Genomic DNA, 16,934 nt, shown 5'->3' on the forward strand with positions numbered 1-16,934 from the left:
TCGTGTCCCCTCACGCTCCACTCTGCTTCCATCCCACCTGCCTCTGCCTGGCTAAGGAATCCCCTCAGGGCACCCCCATCCATCTCGTGCTGTCCTGAACTGGCACCCATCCCACAGCATGGGGTGTTCTCAGCATCCAACCTCCCCTTAAAGCAGGTTTTGTCTTTTCATCTCCCACCTGAGCAGGGCAGCCTCTCCCTGGAAACCCAGTTCTGTCCCTCCTTCCACTGGCCCTCTCTCCTAGCCTCTTTTCCTACCGTCTCCTCCCAACTCATTCAACCCACAGCAGAGCCTCTTGAAGAGGCGAGACCATGCCCTCCGCCCCAGCAGAGAGGAGCTCCAAGGACACCTGGGGTTGGCCCAGGAAGACACCAACCAGAAGAAGCCCCTGTCTGACCAAACCTGATCTCCATGGCACCGTGGAGCGGCAGAGGCAAGAAGAATGCCCAAGGGGGCACTGCAAGGGGGTGGTGGGTGCCGGAGGTAGTGACACTAGGGAGGGGGCAGTGCTGGGAAGATGCTAAGTGGCCTGTGGGATTGGGCCCAACACAGGCACCCCCACCAGGGCCCTCACACAGCAACCCTAGCCTGGGACAGAAGTGTAATGATGACTTGACGGATCACAACCAAGCTGCAAAGATGGTCTGTGTAGGCAGTCCTGGAGCCCTCCTGCCTGACGGGTGAGTCGGAAGCCTGGGGTGAGGGTGAGCGGGCTCCAGAGAACCTGGGGAGACTCTCCCTTGGAGGGGTGCTGGGTTCAGGGAGGTGGGCACCCGCCAGACGGGCTGGTGCCAGGAGGTGCTACGAGTGAGGGACTGAAGGGCCATGTGCCACCAAGCTGGAGTGGAGGGAGAGGGCCAGCTCATGCCTAAGGTACCCAGGTCATGTTGGAGGCAGGAGGCCTAGAGGAGCCTAGGGCATGGTCCAGGGCACAGCAGGAGTGGCTGGGGTACCACCGCCCAGGTGTCTGCTCCTCCTTCCCTACCTGTTGGGGACAGGGAACTGCCCACATCGTCCCAAGGGCAGGAGTCCCAGCCATGTCTGCACACCCATCACTGTCCATCACCCCTCTCAGCTGTCTGACTGCCCCCCAGCCAGGCTCCCACGCCACAGCACCTGCCAGCCTGCCACCCTGTAACACACAGTCCCATCGCCCTGACGCCCTGGCACCTCTCCTCCAGGCAGTTCAGCAGCCTCCCAGCATCTCTTCCAGCGTCTGGATCTTGTACTGTCCTGCCTCCTGACACCTCAGCCAGCCAGTGAGGTCTGGCCAGGCTGTCAGCAGGACCCCTTGCTGACCTGTTGCCTTTTACGGTGCCCTTCCCACTACCCTTCCTCCCTACTCAGGTTTCCCAAGCTGCCCTCTTAGTTGGCACTTTCTCCCCCATCTTTGCTAGAGCCAGTGTGCCCACATGGGTGGCCTGGCCAGTCTGGGTCTCCAAACATGCTCTTCCTCCCCCCAGGCCTCCCCCTACCAGGGGCCTGCAGCCACCATCGGCCTCCCCATGGTGTCAGCCTCATGGCTGCCAGTGCCCAGCTGCCAGCAGTAACCCAGCCCTGCTCCTTGGCCCCAGCCACCTGTGAATCCAAGGTCTCACCCAGGACCTTGCATCCCACTTCCTCACAGCTTCCCTGAACTCGTGGTACCTAACACAAAGCCAAGAACACAGATGCACTGAACAAATGACACCAAACAAAAGTAACATGACTCCCAGGCTTTAGCACTTGTGGGCCGTTGGTGTCAACAGGCCAGAACACGTCCGCTCCCTGGCCTGGCCTCTGCCTCGGGGCTCTGGGCAGCTGAAATAGGACAGGCAAGGGCCTGGGGCCTCTGTTGTGTGGGAACCTCGTTTAGGGAGCTAAGCCTGAACAGGAGCACAGAATTAGACACAGGCTTGTAAGCTCCACCCACGCCAGTCACAGCGCCCACCCCTGCTGACGGCTCCAACCTTGACGTGCTACAAACGCCCCTACACCCCCTCGTCTGCAGCCCCTTCCCGATCCCCCATCACATCTTCTGGGAACACATTGCATGTGTCCCAACCTCGTGTCGCCTACAAGGACATCCTGGCCCCAGCGCCCCCACTCTGGCCAGCACACAGCAAGCGTCTGTCCAGGTTTCAGAAGAACTAGCCCTGCAGTCACACGGGGTTTCCTCCAGATCCCTGTCACACATGTGAACAGGACGGGGCCCAGTAGGAAAGGGTTTCTTTGGCATCTCAGGAACTTTTGTGAGGCACTGACTAGTGACCTACTGAAGAAGCTGACAGGCTGAGACTATAGCACACAACATGTCAAAGGCATTAAGAAGTACTGCAGGGAAGAAACCTTTTAACTTGGTGTTTCCCAAGCTATGTCGCTACAAACTGTCCCCTATAAAGCCAGATGTGAGGGCCATACGGCTGTGAAACAGCCACAGCAGAACTGAGTGTTGCTGCGGGGCTCAGACGCTGTGGACCCCACACCACTTGTGGGGTCAGATCTGAGCACAGATCCTGGAAGACAAATGGAGTTCAGGCAGATGGGGACCTCAGAGAAAATGTGGACTCTGAGCAGACAAGTGTTCTGTCCCCCAGGCTAGACCCAAAGCTGGGATCACAGAGCAGGTGGATGGCCTGGTATCAATGTCCCCCAAGCCAAAGGTCCTGGCTGGACCTTCCAGGCAGTAACCAGCAGCTGCATCCTCCACCTTCACCGAAAAACAAAGAATGCCCCCAGCGAATGGGCTGGTCATTCCTACGAGTTACCGAGCTTCAGATCCATGACACACCGGGCGGCTGAACTCGCCCAGAAAGATCTCAGGCCCCAGAGTATCTTGTGGCTAAAGGACATCAGAGCCTGGACTGAGGCACCCACTGAGTGGGAAAGGTGGGCAGAGAGGGGCATGTCTGACCGGTGAGGACAGAAGTGGGTCTAGAACACATGTGGGACTGGGACAGGAAGCAGAAGTGTGATGTATGGCCAGTGCCTGGGGCCTCTACCAGGAACAGTCCTGGGAAGGAGAGAGCCTCCCTGGACATTTGTCTCCAAGGCAGGACCAGCAGACGTGTTGTCACTGAATGAGAAATGACTGCCAGACTCTAGCCACCACTGTCTGTAGGACAAGAGCAGCCGCGACAGGACCCAGCCACTGCCAGCCACGGGAGCATGATCCCGTGCACCACAGTGCCCTGCGCACACGGCACACGGCACCCTGCTCCGAGGGCAGAAAGGGGAGCAAAGGGAGAGGGAGGAAGTATGAGCAGGAGCCCAGGGAGATGCGGAGAGGCAATTTCAGGCACCTGGCAGATTGGGGGCACTGAGTGGGCTCGAGTGCAGGGATTTCAGAGCACAAGTGCACTGGTTACACACTCCTAATAAATAGTGCCGACCACAGAATGGATGCATGCGCTTCTGTGTGAGACGACTGTACATAAACCCCAAGTCTGTCGCCAGGAGGGTTTTGGGAAGAGAGGCTCCCAATGGTGGACAGAGAGCAGGACCCAGGTCAGACAGATGCTGCCACCTCCTGGCTGGAATGCATTCTTCAGCACGTCAGTTCTGTCTGGCCATGGAGACTGTCAGTGTCCGGTAGCAGAGTGGCTGCAAGGATGAACGGAAATGGCACGACATCCTCTCAGGTCACGCCCAGCATGCATTTCCCCACAAGGACTCGAAAATTAGCCTGGCTGCACGCTGGGGGCCAATGCTAGCAGAGCCATGAGAGCCTGCCACACTGCAGTCCTGGGCGTGGAGCTTCGCAGGGGGCTCTGCCTGCCATCCCCACCATTTCACAGGAGAGGGACTGTGGTCCACAGCGTCTAAGTGGCTTGTCCAAGATGACAGCGCTCAGATGCGACCTGCTGAGGGTTGAAATCCAGGGCCATGTGACCCCAAGCTGATGTCAGGCAATGAAGTGAGTTACCGAAGTTGGTGACGGCCATGTCGCAAGGATGTCTCTTGTTTTAGGCTGCCTGGCACCTGTACCTCTGGAAACAGCACCTGACTTTCCCTGGAGAACCTCCCTCTGTCCCTCTCAGCGCCAGCTCACTAGCTGGGCAGACCCCATGCCCAGGCTTCCGGGACAAGCCTGGCCAATGACAGCCGTGTCTCCCTGGCCCCAGTGATCGGCTCAGGGGAGAGCAGGGCACCATGGGAAGCGAATCAGAAGATAGAATTCTGCAGGAACTACTGAGTGAAGGAGGCTCACTTTCCAGTGGGTGCAGAACAGATGAGATGCAAAGAACGTGCCTTCCCACCCCATGTCTGAGAAATGAAATGAGCACAGGGTTCTGGCACAACCCAGAGCCAGGGGACAAGAGCCCCTGATGCTGACAGGGGAGAAATGTTGAGGATGACCTGTGGGATGGTGAGTTCAGAGAAGGGCGAGTAGGAAGAGGCCAGCTGAGCAATCCCTCCCCCCTGCCCTGTGACAGCCCCAGCCATCCCATGGGAGCCAGCACAGAGAATGACAAAATCTGGGCTCGACAACCAGTAAATCTGAGCCACGCATCTGTCCTGTGGGGTTTGTCCTGAGCCACCTCCCTAGATCTCAAAGCACAAAAGACAGCACTTGCATTGGGCTTCATTCTTTCATCTGTTTAGCAAATGTTTATTGAGGGTCTGCACTGTACCGGGCACTGTGCTACCCACTGTAAATGGCTTGGATTTTCATCGGGACCAAGGGGCACAGAGGGAGGAGGAGCAGAGGATGGGGGTGGTTGAGGCTGGTCAGGGAAGCCCACACCTCCGGGTCCTCATCCCAGCTGGGCACCGGCCATGCTCACAGTGCCTGCTCTGAGGGCACTTTCAACACTGCCCTGCCAGGAAGGGGGCTTTCACATGCCACTGGGAGATGGAAGAGGACAAAAGGGAAGAGGGTCCCAGAGCAAGCCCTTGGGGTGACAGGAGTGGGGCCACACTCTTGGATTTCTGCCCGGCACTGGGAGCTTCCCAAACCCCCACTTATCCTTTGAATCCTGAATTGGAAGAAGACAGATAAGACAAGCCCTTGTGAGTGACACCTGAACCCTCACTGCTTTGTGAACTCTGCCTTCCAAGTGGACAGGAAAAGGCTGGCTACATTTGGTCAAGGTAACAAGAAGTGCAAGGGGGGGGGGGCCTTAGGGGCAAAGAAGGGTCAACCAGTGACCAGCTCTGCCTCAGACAAGCACCCAAGGAGCCACAGGGGTCTCCATGGGGGCAAAACCCAACCAGGGCACAGGGTGGCCCCTTCAAGTTCCCACCTTGGGCAGGAGGTGGGAAAGCAAGAGAGACAGAGGGATGGGGAAGGTCAGAGAAGGCAAGAGGCCAGATGAAGGGAGCAGGGAGATGGAGTGGCTTCCATATAAGGGCGGCTTCTCCATGCACCTTCAAAACCCCACAGTCTGTCTAAGAGACTCCAGGTGGTGCTGAGAGACAGAAATGTTTCTGGGACAGAAAACAAAAAGTTGGTGTGGGTCCCCCAAGGAAAAGGACACGAGGCAAGAAAAGCTACATGAAGGGCGTCCCGGCCACATGCAGCCACGTGGCCACAGCAGGGAGGACCCAGGGCCAGAGGGAAGCCAAACAGGGCAGGGAGGTGCGACTCTGGACTGGGCCACAGATGCCACTTAATGGCAGAGCAGCTTTGGTCCAGGGTGAGCTGCAGGAACTCCAGGTGGGAGCCTCCAGGAGAGCTGTGGAGCTGGGGCTCACCCCCAGCCTGGACCTCTGACGGTTATCCTGTCCCACTCTCAGCACCAAAGGGGTGGGGAGAGCAGCAGCCCCGACACTTCAGATCCCCTGAGAGAGCCTCTTGCCTCAGACAGACGAAGCAAGGCCAGATGAAGGACGGAGAGGTAGACAGGAGGACAGGAAGGGGTGGGACAGATGGAACCATGATGGACAAGAGGCAGACAGGGAGGCCCGTGGACATGGGACAGGACCCTCCCCAGCTGCCCTGCTCACCGAGCTGCCGCGATGGGCGACTTCTTAGAAGGGTCCAGCAGGCCGCCCAGGCCACCAGCCGGCTCCTCCCCCAGGGAGCGTGTGTCTTTGTTCAGCTGCTGCAGGCGGGAGCTGAGCTCACTGATCACAGTTGGTTTGTCATCTTCAGGCCCGGGGAGCCCCCGGCTCTCCATGGGGTCCCCCCACAGCTTGGACCTTCTCTGGAAGAGGTAGCGAGGGCGAGCAGGCCCAGCGACAGAGGCCAGCCCGGCGGAGGCGGCATGGTGCTGCTGGGCCATGAGCTCACTGTCCGAGGACTGCTTCAGCAGAGGGTCCCTGAAGGTCACCGGCCCCTTCCCCAGCGGGGACTTGAGCTTGGGCTTGGGAGGCACTGGTGGCTTCTCGAGTAGAAAAGTGTGTCCATCAGCGAAGGAGGTGTGGGTGTCAGTGAGCTCCCCGCTCTCGGAGCTCAGGGTGGACATGCTGGACACTGTGGAGATGGTGCTCGTGGTCTCCAGGTGGGGGTCGCTGGAACTGCGCGTGTCCACCTCCTCCACTCCCGAGTCAGCTGCAGACTCAGGGGCGGGGGGCAGCTCACTACTCGCCTTCCCTGAGGCCGGGCCTGGCACCGTGGCGGGTGAGGGAACTGGGCCAGGCAGTGTGGTGGTCAGAAGGAGCCCGTTGGCAAACTCTTCAGGGGGCGGCACCAGCCCAATGCGAGCCAGTTCCTCTCTGGTCTCCTCGTCGCTAGAGGACAGCTGGGCCGGAGGCAGGTTCACAGTAAAGACCAGCTCTGGCTCCTCCTCCGAGCTGCCCTGGCCGGGCCCAGGTTCTTTTGGGGCGCTGCCAGGGGGCTGCGCCCGTGGGCTGGGCAGGGGCTCTGCCACCACGGCCGACTGTGTGGGTGCAGGGGCCAGCTCTGGGGTGCCTGCGCGCCCGCGCTCCTCTTCGGCCCCTAGCCCGCTGGGCTCCTGCCCGTTGCTGGTGGCGTGGACCACAATGAGGCCGGCAGGCCGCTGCAGGGACGTGTCCAGGACGCTGAGAATCATGGACTTCTTGTCCTCAGGTGACTTCCGCTCCTCCCTGGACGCCTTCTCCGGCTCCCTGCGTGCAGGCACCGGAACCCAGGCGGGGCTCCTCGGAGAGAAGGCGGGGGAAGCCAGGGGTCCTCGCTCGGAGTCGCGGGCTTGAACATCCACAAACAGGGGCCCAGGCCGATCGGCGTCAGGGCTGTGCACAGGCGTGGGGGACCGGGAGGGCGTCTGGGAGGCCAGCGCCCGCTCCCGGGCAGCCAGCGCCAGGGCCAGGGGCGAGCTGGGGTCCAAGGGTTTGCCGGTGAGCGGGTGGATGAAGGTGGAGCCGGAAGGCCCAAGGCTCGGGCCGCTGACCAACGGCTTCAAAGCAGAGACCGGCGAGGGCAGCAGCAGGTCACGGCCGGTGGCGGTCCCGGCCCCCAGGAGCCGCTCGTCGATGGAGCGGGAGGGCTGCAGGGACGGCAGGTCAGCGCTGGGGGGGCTGCCCTCGATGGCGCCCACCGACAGGAACACGGTGGAGCGGCGCCGCTCCTCCAGCCGCCGGTCCTTGGCCGGGCCCCCGAACGCCAGCCCGCCGTCCCCAGGGCTGTAGTCGAGGCCGCCGGGCCGAGGCCCGCGGTGCGTCGGGGAGGGGTCGCGGGCGAAGCTGCCGCCCCCCGGGCCCGGGCTGCCCACGGCCAGGCCCGCGCGCTCCTGGGCCTCCTCCACCTGCAGCTGCTTCACCAGCGGGCTCTTGCGGCGCTGGGGCTTGGACGGCGTGAAGAGGCTGGCGCTGAAGGCGCCCAGGTTGGCGTAGGGGCTGTCGGGGTCCGGCGGCCGGGGCCGGCGCTTGGGGCGCTCCGGTGGAGTGGCCGCGGGCGGGGGCCGGGCGTCGCCCGCCTCGGGGGCCGAATCCTGCAGGATGATCATGGAGCGCGCGCGCTTCTGCCGCTCCGGGTAGGGCAGCGGGCCCAGGGCCGCGCCAGCTTCGTACAGGCCGGCGGCCCCCGCACCCAGACGCGCCTCCAGGCCCGGTTTGAAGCTGGAGCGCACCGTGTCGTACGCTCGGCCCGGCGGGGGCGGCGGCGAGAAGGCGGGGGGCGCCCCCGAGTCGAAATAATAGGGCGCGGGCGGGGGCGGCGGCGCGGTCTGCGGCGGCGGCGGGATGCCGCGACCCTCGCGCCCGGAGTCTTGCATCGACGTGCTCCGCGGGAAGCGCCCCTCCAGCAGGGACGCCAGCTTCTCATCCTCCCCTGCGGACAGAGGGCCCCGTGAGACTGGCCAGGCGCTGGGAGCCGGCGACTTCGGGAAGGACCCCAGCACCTGCCATCGGCAGAATCCGCCAGTCTGTCTCACCCCAGGGCAGCCAGGGATCTGCACCGCAATACCATTGCTAGTTTCGGCGGGCGGGGGGGGCGGGGGGGGGTGTTCTTGTGAAGACTGGGGAGAGGAGTCAGTTCAGATATAGGGTAGAGGGGGGCCTGGAGAAAGTACCCAAACTCTGACCACACAACTTGGGGCCAAGACCTACCCCAAACCTGGGACATAAAGGGGCTCAAATGAGACACCCCAGGAGGGTAGGAGCAGCCCTCCAGTCATGGAGGTGGGGTGCAGGGCTTCCCGAGTCCAATCACAGCTCAGAACCGATCACGGCCTGCAACCAGCAGGTTTCGGGGGGGGGGGGCGGGCCTGGGGGCAGCCAGAGGCAGAGAAAAGGGTACTTTCTGAGCAGGAAGGATCCATTGCAGACACAGGGACAGAAGGGCTGTGGCCAGGGAAGCCACGCCTCTGGCAGGGAGACAGCTGATGCCCAAGTAAGGGGGTGCGTGGTGCATGTTCAGTACAGGGTCAGGTGGATGGAGTGGACCGAGAGGCTGCCAGTCACTGGGAGGGAAGGAGGGTGGATGGAAATGGAACTGCAGGCTGACCACCCCACATTTTGGGTTTACTCCCTGCTGGCTGTGCAACCCCAGGCCAAGCCCCGAGCCCCTCTGAGCTTCAGTTCTCTCCTGGGCAACACACATGAAAATAAACCCCACTCTGCCTGCCTCGGACATAGTTAGGGTCTGAGCAAGGGCAGGTGGGAGTGCTCAGAGCCCACATCTCCCTGCTGCCCACCTGCAGACCAGCAGGGCCTCCTTGCAGACACCATGTGGACACCTGTGCTGCAGGTGTCGTGGCCCAACCCAAGGAGAGTGCATTAATGGCTCTCCACGTCGACACACACGTCTCTTGTGGAGTGCCTTTTGGGGAAGTGCACCTGGCCTCCCTCTGGACTGGGTGATATTTTTATGAACTCAACAAGATGCCTCTTGCCTGTCCCCAACCGCCTCCCCCGTTAGCCAGCCAGTGCTTGCGCCAGGCCGCCTACGCCCATTTGCTTCTTGGCCTGCTGAACAGCTCTCATATCCCCAGCTCAGCATGGGTGGACTTTTGAGTAAAGAGGCCTTACTGTCTGACGTCCCTTAACCTATCAGCATTTCAGTTTCCTCATCTCAGGGGCACTGCCCTCCCTGCTCCCTCCCCCATTGTGGGCCTGTGTGAGGTGGAGCCATTTAGAGCTTACAGAACAGGGCTAAGCACCTAGATGGGACCCAGGTCGTCATCATCATCATATCAGGTCTGCCTTCCACCCCTTTGCTGGACACAGGAACACAGTATATAAACACCCACCGCCCACGTGCGTGAGACAGGTACACAGGGAAGCCGGCGCCCCAGAAGCTGCAGGGGTGTGATGTGCCAAGTTCTAACTTCAAGTCCCTTGCCTCGGGATGAAATGGGGAGTCTGTTCTGATGCCATCTTGGGTGGGCAGAGAGCAGTACCCCAGCACTTGAGTGCTGGCCCCCAAATGCTAGACCAAAACCACCAAGCACAAGCAGTGGCCCAGTGTTCACTCAGTGCAGCCCCTGGGGGAGCCTTAGAGCGGCCCTGGAGGTAGGCAGGCACTCGGTGGTCCCCACATTTCCACATCAGGACCCTGAGGTTTCAAGGACTGAACCATGTGCTAAGGCCACACAGCCAGGACAGGGGACGGGCTCTCCAGGAGTCTGGTAACTTGTTTGGCAGGCCAAGAAGAGGGGTCAAAGAAGAGCACCTTTTGCCCTGGCTGTTGTTCTCAGTGGTTAGAGCACTGGCCCATGCACCGAAAGTTCTCGGGTTCGATTCCCAACCAAGGGCACGTGTCTGGGTTGCGGGTTGGAGCAACCAATAGATGTGTCTCTCTCACATCTCTCCTCCCCCTTCCCCCTCCTCCCTCCCCCTCCCCCACTTTCTCCCACTCTCTGAAAATCAATGGAAAAAATCCTGGGATGAGGATAAACAAAATGATGAGCCCCTCTCGGCTCATTCACGGCCCAAGCACTGAAAGGTCTAAGAGGGTGAGTGGGAAAGAGCTGCCATCCCCATCTGGGCTCCTGTCCCAATGGGCAGGCGCTTGGATGTGCACCTGTATGTCCTGGGACTGGGTGTAGCTGAGGGACAGCCTCTGGCAGCGTGAAGTCAGGCGGAGAACAATGCGTCTGGCAGGCCCAGGTCAGAGGGAGGCGGAGACAGATGGCCCCCGATGAAGCAGAAGAGGGCTGGGGTCGGTTCCCCAACACCCCAAGGCAACTGGGAGCCCACAGAGGGTCAACTGCAGGGATGAGGGGTGATATCTGCTCTGCAGAAGTCCCCATCTGACCTGTGGGTGGAGCTGGGAAGGGAGGTCTGAAGGACACCAAAGCTGTGATCCAAGAGCAAGACACTGAGGCCCGGCCAGGCAGGGCTACAAAGCTGGTGAGGGGTCAGGCACAAGGCATTCGAGGGGGCAGCGTACCCCTACTTTGTCAGGGGAAGCAGAGGATAAGGAGGAAACCAGGGAGGACTCCCAGGGCTTAGGCCAGTGGGAGGAGGGAGGGACCTCTGAGCTCCAAAGTGGCTGCAGTCTCACCAACCCTCTTCCTCCTCCTCCCCCTACAGAAAGGACCCACAGCAGTCCCTGAAGGGGACTTTATGATGATGGCCTTTATCAGTAACTCACCACATGATCTCCCAGAAACCCCCACTCATCCTGCATGTCAAACTCAGACACGCCCCTCCAGCCTGCCGACACCCAGGTGTGGCTGGTGCCCCTAGTTGTCTCTAACTGGACATGCTCCTTCACACTCACCACAACTGCCAAACTGAGTTGTCTGCATATGTGTCACCTCCCCCAACTGAGCCCCCACACCTGGCCCAGGGTCAGTCTAGAGTGGGCATCGAGCATCAGAGGTCCTAGGGTGAATGAGGGATTGGGGTTTGGGCAACTGGTTGGCCAGGTGGGTGAACAGAAGACAGGTAAGGCAGCTGCGTGACCTTGGGCAAGTCACTTGGCCTCTTTGCCTCAGTTTCATCGTCGGTAACACAGGTACTAACTATAGTGTTACCTCTTCAGGGTTCCTCTAAGGACTACATGTGGCAGTGAGCATACGCAGTGTTGGCATGAGTGTTGAAGGGGCATTTACTGGTTAACACATGATGGGTGCGGTGAGGTGTACATGGACAGATAGATGGATAAGTGGACAGGTCTGGGGGTAGATGGATGGACAGGTGAGCAGGAGCGGGCACTGGATGCCTAGAAGGATGAGCAGCAGGTGGGGCTTGTTAGATGACCAGGCCCAGGGTGAAAAGAGGACATGGCCAAGTGTGGGGCATGCCATCAGCTGGAATGTGATGTCCCATGGAGACAGGCGCAGAGGCAGAGAGACCAAGGACACAGCCTTGAGAAAGCTCCATGTTGGTGTGGTGTGGTGTCCTCCTTGGGGGGGACAGAAGGACCCACCTCGGTGTGTGGGGCTGGGAGAAGCCTGAACATGTGCAGCTGAGAAGTGTCCTAAAACTGGGAGAAGAGTTACATGGACAAGGAAGCAGGAAGATCAACTGCGAATTGAAGTCCAAAAGAGAGGGCTGGTCACGGGCACCGGGAGGAACACCCTGGAAAACACTGGTGACCATGGTGGGAGCAACTTCAATTTTAGGTACAGAGCTAGCCTTCCCCCGGCTGCAGGCGGGGGACAGGAGACAGAAAGTATAGGTGACTTTGGAGAAATGGACTGTGAAGGAAAGGAGAGGTATTGAGGAAAGCTGGGGTATGGGGTGGGGCAGGTTCAAGGGGAGGGGAGTTTTAGGACCAGAAATAGGACATGTACTCAGGCATCCAGCATAGAAGACAAGGCCTACGGATGGGTGGGAGCCATGGATGGGGGGCACCCACTGGACAGGAAGCCGTAGACAGGTGTGGGGGGGTCTCAAGAGTCTGTTTTAGCAAAGTATCTCCGAGTTTGCCGAAGGACTGACCCCCACCCCCACCCCCACCCCCACATATGTCCACATATGAGATCTCTGGGCTAGGGCCAGGGAGAGGCAGGACTCAGAGGGGAACTGAAAACCCAGTTGAAGGTGGAGAGAGAGGGTCCTCCAGCCCTGTGTCCACCCGGGTCCCATTCCCCCCGCCCCGTGCAGACCCCAGCCCGGCCATACCTACAGACTTGGTCCGTGGAATCCCCTTCCGCAGGGAGCCTGGCAGCTTCTCTGGGCCTGGGAGGCCCTGGCGCTCAAACAGTGACTGTGGGAGTCGGGAGGGTACATGGAGGTTCCGCCCACACTCTTCCTAAACCTCATCTCACCCATGCACTATGTCCAACGTGCTGGTGCCCAGGCGCCTGCCTCCATAGCAGGGCCAGGTAGCAGAGGCCTGGGCAGAGTGTTGGGTGGGTTGATGCCAAGGTGGCCAGAGCAGACAGCAGCCCTGGGTGTGGCCCAGGTGAGGCTAGGGGAGCAGCCCAGGAGGTGCCCAGTAGGAGAAGTGGGCCAGGGGATAAAGACACACTATTTGTGGCATGAACAGGGCTGGCACAGAACCTCCCTAAGGCACTGAAAGCCATTCAGCACGTGGTCAACTGTGGCCATTCTGGGGGCTGAGGTGGCCCCGAGTGTCTCCAGGAGTCTGGGGGATCTTCACAACCACTCCTAAAGTGTGGGGTCCAAATGATGGACCTCCACCCCAGAAAATGTGCAAACACCCATGCTCCACCCAGCCCTCAGCCCACCCCCACACCCAGCCACCCAGCAGCTTACACTGATCTCGGCCGGGGTGATCCTCCGGCTGGTGGGCCGCTGTTTGACGGTGGCCGCCCTCGAATCAGCATCCGCGATGTCAGGCCTCAGTGCGGGCTCCGTGGCGGCCGCCAGGATCTCATCTAGTTTCTCTGCACACCAAGAAGGTGTCTTCTCAGCCACCATGACCCTGAGCAGCCTCACTGTTCTGTCCTTCCCACAAGGCCGGTCCACCCCATGCTGGGCCCACCTCAGACCTCCCACTCCCCAGGGCTGCTTCCAGACCTGGGATGGTGGCCCTCACACACCAGAACCCAGGTTCTGCACCAGCCTGCCTCTCCACCCTTGGCGAGGCTCCAGGGGACCCTGGAGACACCACTCCAGGAAAAGGCCGACTGACCCTTAGGGGGAGGACCCGGGCACACTGCTGAGAGCCCCGGTCTCCCCAAGATTCCGTGTCCTTTGACTTTCACTTTTCTCCTCAGCACAAGGGATCACCCTCTGGGCCCAGCGCACAGGACAGCCCTGAGGTCCAGTGGGTGCCCACGAAAGATGCGAATCAATCCAGAATGAAAGAAAACAGCTGAGTGCCCCAGGCTGCTCAGGAAGCCAAAGAACCTTCGTCCAGGTGGGAGGTGCCAAGAAGAGGGTGTGGGGCACAGTTGGGAGGGACAAGGGGGACCCACAGGGCTGAACAAGGCCTGGGGGAAAGGCACCAGGAGCCCCCAGGCACTGTTCTTCTCAAATCCGTTGTAAAAGAAAAGCTCTGTTTGTTTTTATTAAAGCTGGTTGATGCTTTTCAAAGTGTTGTTTTTTATGAACATGACTTGGAGGTTTTGTTAAACAACTGGGTGTGTCTGAGAGCCATCAGGTCCAGCTGGAGGACAGACAGGTCCAGTTGGGGCCAGCGCGGAGTGCAGTAGGGTGCCCACCTGCTGCCAGGGGGCCCTCTTGTTCAGGAGCCCTGCCCACGCCATCCTTCACTCAGGTTCGAGATCCCACCCTCCCAACCAAGGGACTGTGCCAACCCTACAGGCTCACGCGTCAGGTCACCCAAGCGCCCCACATGGGGGAACGTCTGGGGTCAGCCTCGACACCTCCTACCAGCACCTGCTGTCCCACCTCTGCACCCGCCCACAATCGCCGTGCAAAGCAGATAAACTCCTGAGATGTCCAGTACCCAACCCAGACCAGACCACTCTGTACACTCACTTTCCTGGCTTAACCTCTTTATGACTCAGTTTCCTCCTCTGATGAAACAGCACACAGGCGGCACCTGCCTCAGTGTTGTGAGAGCTAGCACATATCTAGAGGTGCCACCACTGTGCCAGCTCTGAGCAGGCACCAAGCACCGAGCACACGTTTGCTACAATCAGCTCCACAGCTGCCCTACAGCCCAGGGCACCCAGCCCGGCCCTGACACGAGGGCTCCACCAGATTTTCAACTCACCCGGGCCCAGGTGCAGACCAGGGAGGCCTGTCAGAGGCCCCTTGTTTGTTTTGTAAGGAGGTGCATGCCTTCCCTTTGGAGCTGAGACCATTTAGGTTCCAGGCGGTTTCCAGAGTGGGCAGTGCTTCACCCGTCATCCCACAACAACCACACGAAGAAGATACTGTTACTGCCCTCATTCTACCCAAGAAGAAACTGAAGCTCTGAGAGATAAACTGCCCAGATCACAGACCCAGTAAATGAAAGGTCAGACTTAGCTGCCAGGCTGCCCAGAAACCACAGACAAAAAGACAAGTATGGAGAGAAACACTTCCGTGGGAATCGCAGGACACGTGCTCACCTGAGCTGTGAATTGAGAGGCCTCTTGTCCAGGTCCGGAACTCAGTCCGAGACCCAACGCCACATGCTCAGTAAGGTAGCCAAGCACAACTGCTGGCTGTGGGCCACGGGACTAGGCCAGACGAGAATTATTTTCAAATTGGAAAGAATAAAAATTCTTCATACTATAAACTAGTGAGATTGACACCCCTCAAAATTAGCAAGTGTATTCTTACAGCATTTCAGATATTTAGATAAGGGAATGAAGCCCATTAGGAAGCCGGTCTGGGTCCCTGGCGTGTCTCGCCCGCGCCCCCCACCCCCCAACAGCACCAGACTCACACACACAGCTGTCGTGGGGCTGGGCGGATGCGGCTGTTTGAACAAGCGGGGCCTGAGGGGGCGATGAATCACCATCACTGCCCCTCAGCTGGAGGCAGTGCGCAGGCCACAGCACAGCTCCCTGGGAGCCCCGCTAATGAGCCGAGCACAGAACCGACGTGCTCCAGAAACAGTTCGCATGTCGGCCTCAAGGTGCGCACAAAGTGTCCACAGAGGAGACTCCATCACCTGTTTTAACGCCTGAAAAGATGCCCAGGACAGCACTTCATTGGGACTGGGGAAGGGGCGGCGAGAACTCAGAGGGCCAGGCTGCAGGTTGTGCAGGAGACTGTGGGCTGCAGGCGGGCAGGTGTGTGCTGGCACAGGAAAGGCCCATGGGTCCCAGAGTGAGGACCAGTGAGCACCGGGTACATGGACAGTGAGGGGCCACAGAGCCACCTCTGGCTTCTGTGTGGCCTGGAATCCTGTTCACCGAGAGGTGGGAGAAGCTGGCAGAAGCCAGGCCCTGAGATCTGACAGATACTGGCCCTCAGTGCCCAGGTCCAGACTCTGTCCCCACATGGGTGCTGTGTCCCTCAAAAGCAGGCCAGACGTACAGGGAGGAGCCTCAGAGGACATGGCAGATGAGGTCTGAAGGTAGCAGCAAGGGATGGGGAAGCCAACAGGTGGGCGATGCTGGGGTAGGAACTCCAGGCTGTCTCCCCAGTGCTGTGGGCCCTGACTCATGCTCTGAGGGACTGTCAGCACTGGGCTTGACCCCAAAACAGATCAGCACGGAAACAGCACCCATACACCAGGCACAAGGGAGCCCCCAGAGCAGACAAGCAGCAGCAACCTGGGCCAAGTCAAGCACCGGACACTCCCACCCCCGAAGTGCCACAGCTGGGTCCTAAACCCACCCTCCCTGGCTCCAGGCCTCCGCTCTGGGGGTTCCCAGCTCTGCCTCACCAGGCCACCCCAGCTCACCTGAGCCACAAGGCCCCTGACCAAGCCTATCACATCCCCAGGTGACCCTAGCCAGGTCCTTCTACTGTGCCCCCACCAGATCCCAGAGCAAAGGCCATCAGGAGGGTACAGCCCAGGCCTCCGGGCCACCCTGAGTGAACTGGAACCTCCTCATACACCAGCACTTCCCTGGACAGGGGTCAGGCGAAGCTGTGGCCCTGGGGACACAGCAGATGACTCACCCCCTTTCCTTCTCCGAATGGAGGCTTGGAATCAAGAAACAGAGCAAAGTGGGTAAGAGGCAGGCTTCATCCTCAGCACCCGGGCCCCATTCCCCACCCCCTTTGCCCCACCTCTCTTTTCCCACCCCTTCTAACAACCAGGACCTCCCAGATCCCCACAACCCCCAACCTACACTCTCTACCAGACCAAAGGGGCAAATCTGCCCAATGCCAAATTAGTACACAGCTTGAAACTCGAGGCAGAAACAATCACAAGCAGAGACATATGCTTTTGTGTGCATGCACACACACATGTGCACACACACATTTACAGTCCTCTCACACATGTACACATGAGGCCCATGCAGTTCCACTCACACTCATGCACACTTGTGTGTGTCTACACACACGATGCACACACACGTGTGCACATCCACATACATTGACTCACACATGTGCACACACACTGCCCATGCATGTTTGCGTACACATATGTCCACACATTTGTGCATGTCCACTCACACACAAGTTCACACATGATGTTCATGCACATGTTTATACATGTCTACTCACACACGATCACGCACATGCACGTGCACATCCACACATACTTATACATGCGCTTGTGTATGTCCACTCACACACGTTTACATACATGCTTGTGC

General features: G+C 59.7%; 1 protein-coding gene across 4 annotated transcripts in view; it reads right to left on the bottom strand.

Moving 5' to 3' along the window:
* SHANK3 (SH3 and multiple ankyrin repeat domains 3) overlaps positions 1-16,934 on the bottom strand; it is a 50,153-nt gene that overhangs the window by 3,873 nt on the left and 29,346 nt on the right. For 3 of the 4 annotated variants that reach the window (XM_059681257.1, XM_059681260.1, XM_059681259.1), the window contains exons 19-22: positions 16,291-16,314; positions 13,015-13,145; positions 12,418-12,502; positions 5,929-8,173 (exon numbers count right to left, since the gene is read on the bottom strand). In XM_059681257.1, the coding sequence (XP_059537240.1) occupies positions 5,929-8,173; positions 12,418-12,502; positions 13,015-13,145; positions 16,291-16,314 (2,485 nt within the window). The remainder of the gene's footprint in view (positions 1-5,928; positions 8,174-12,417; positions 12,503-13,014; positions 13,146-16,290; positions 16,315-16,934) is intronic. The other variant, XM_059681258.1, reaches the window with a different exon arrangement.

Source organism: Myotis daubentonii, chromosome 2 (assembly GCF_963259705.1).
Source record: "Myotis daubentonii chromosome 2, mMyoDau2.1, whole genome shotgun sequence".
Taxonomy (NCBI): Eukaryota; Metazoa; Chordata; class Mammalia; order Chiroptera; family Vespertilionidae; genus Myotis; species Myotis daubentonii.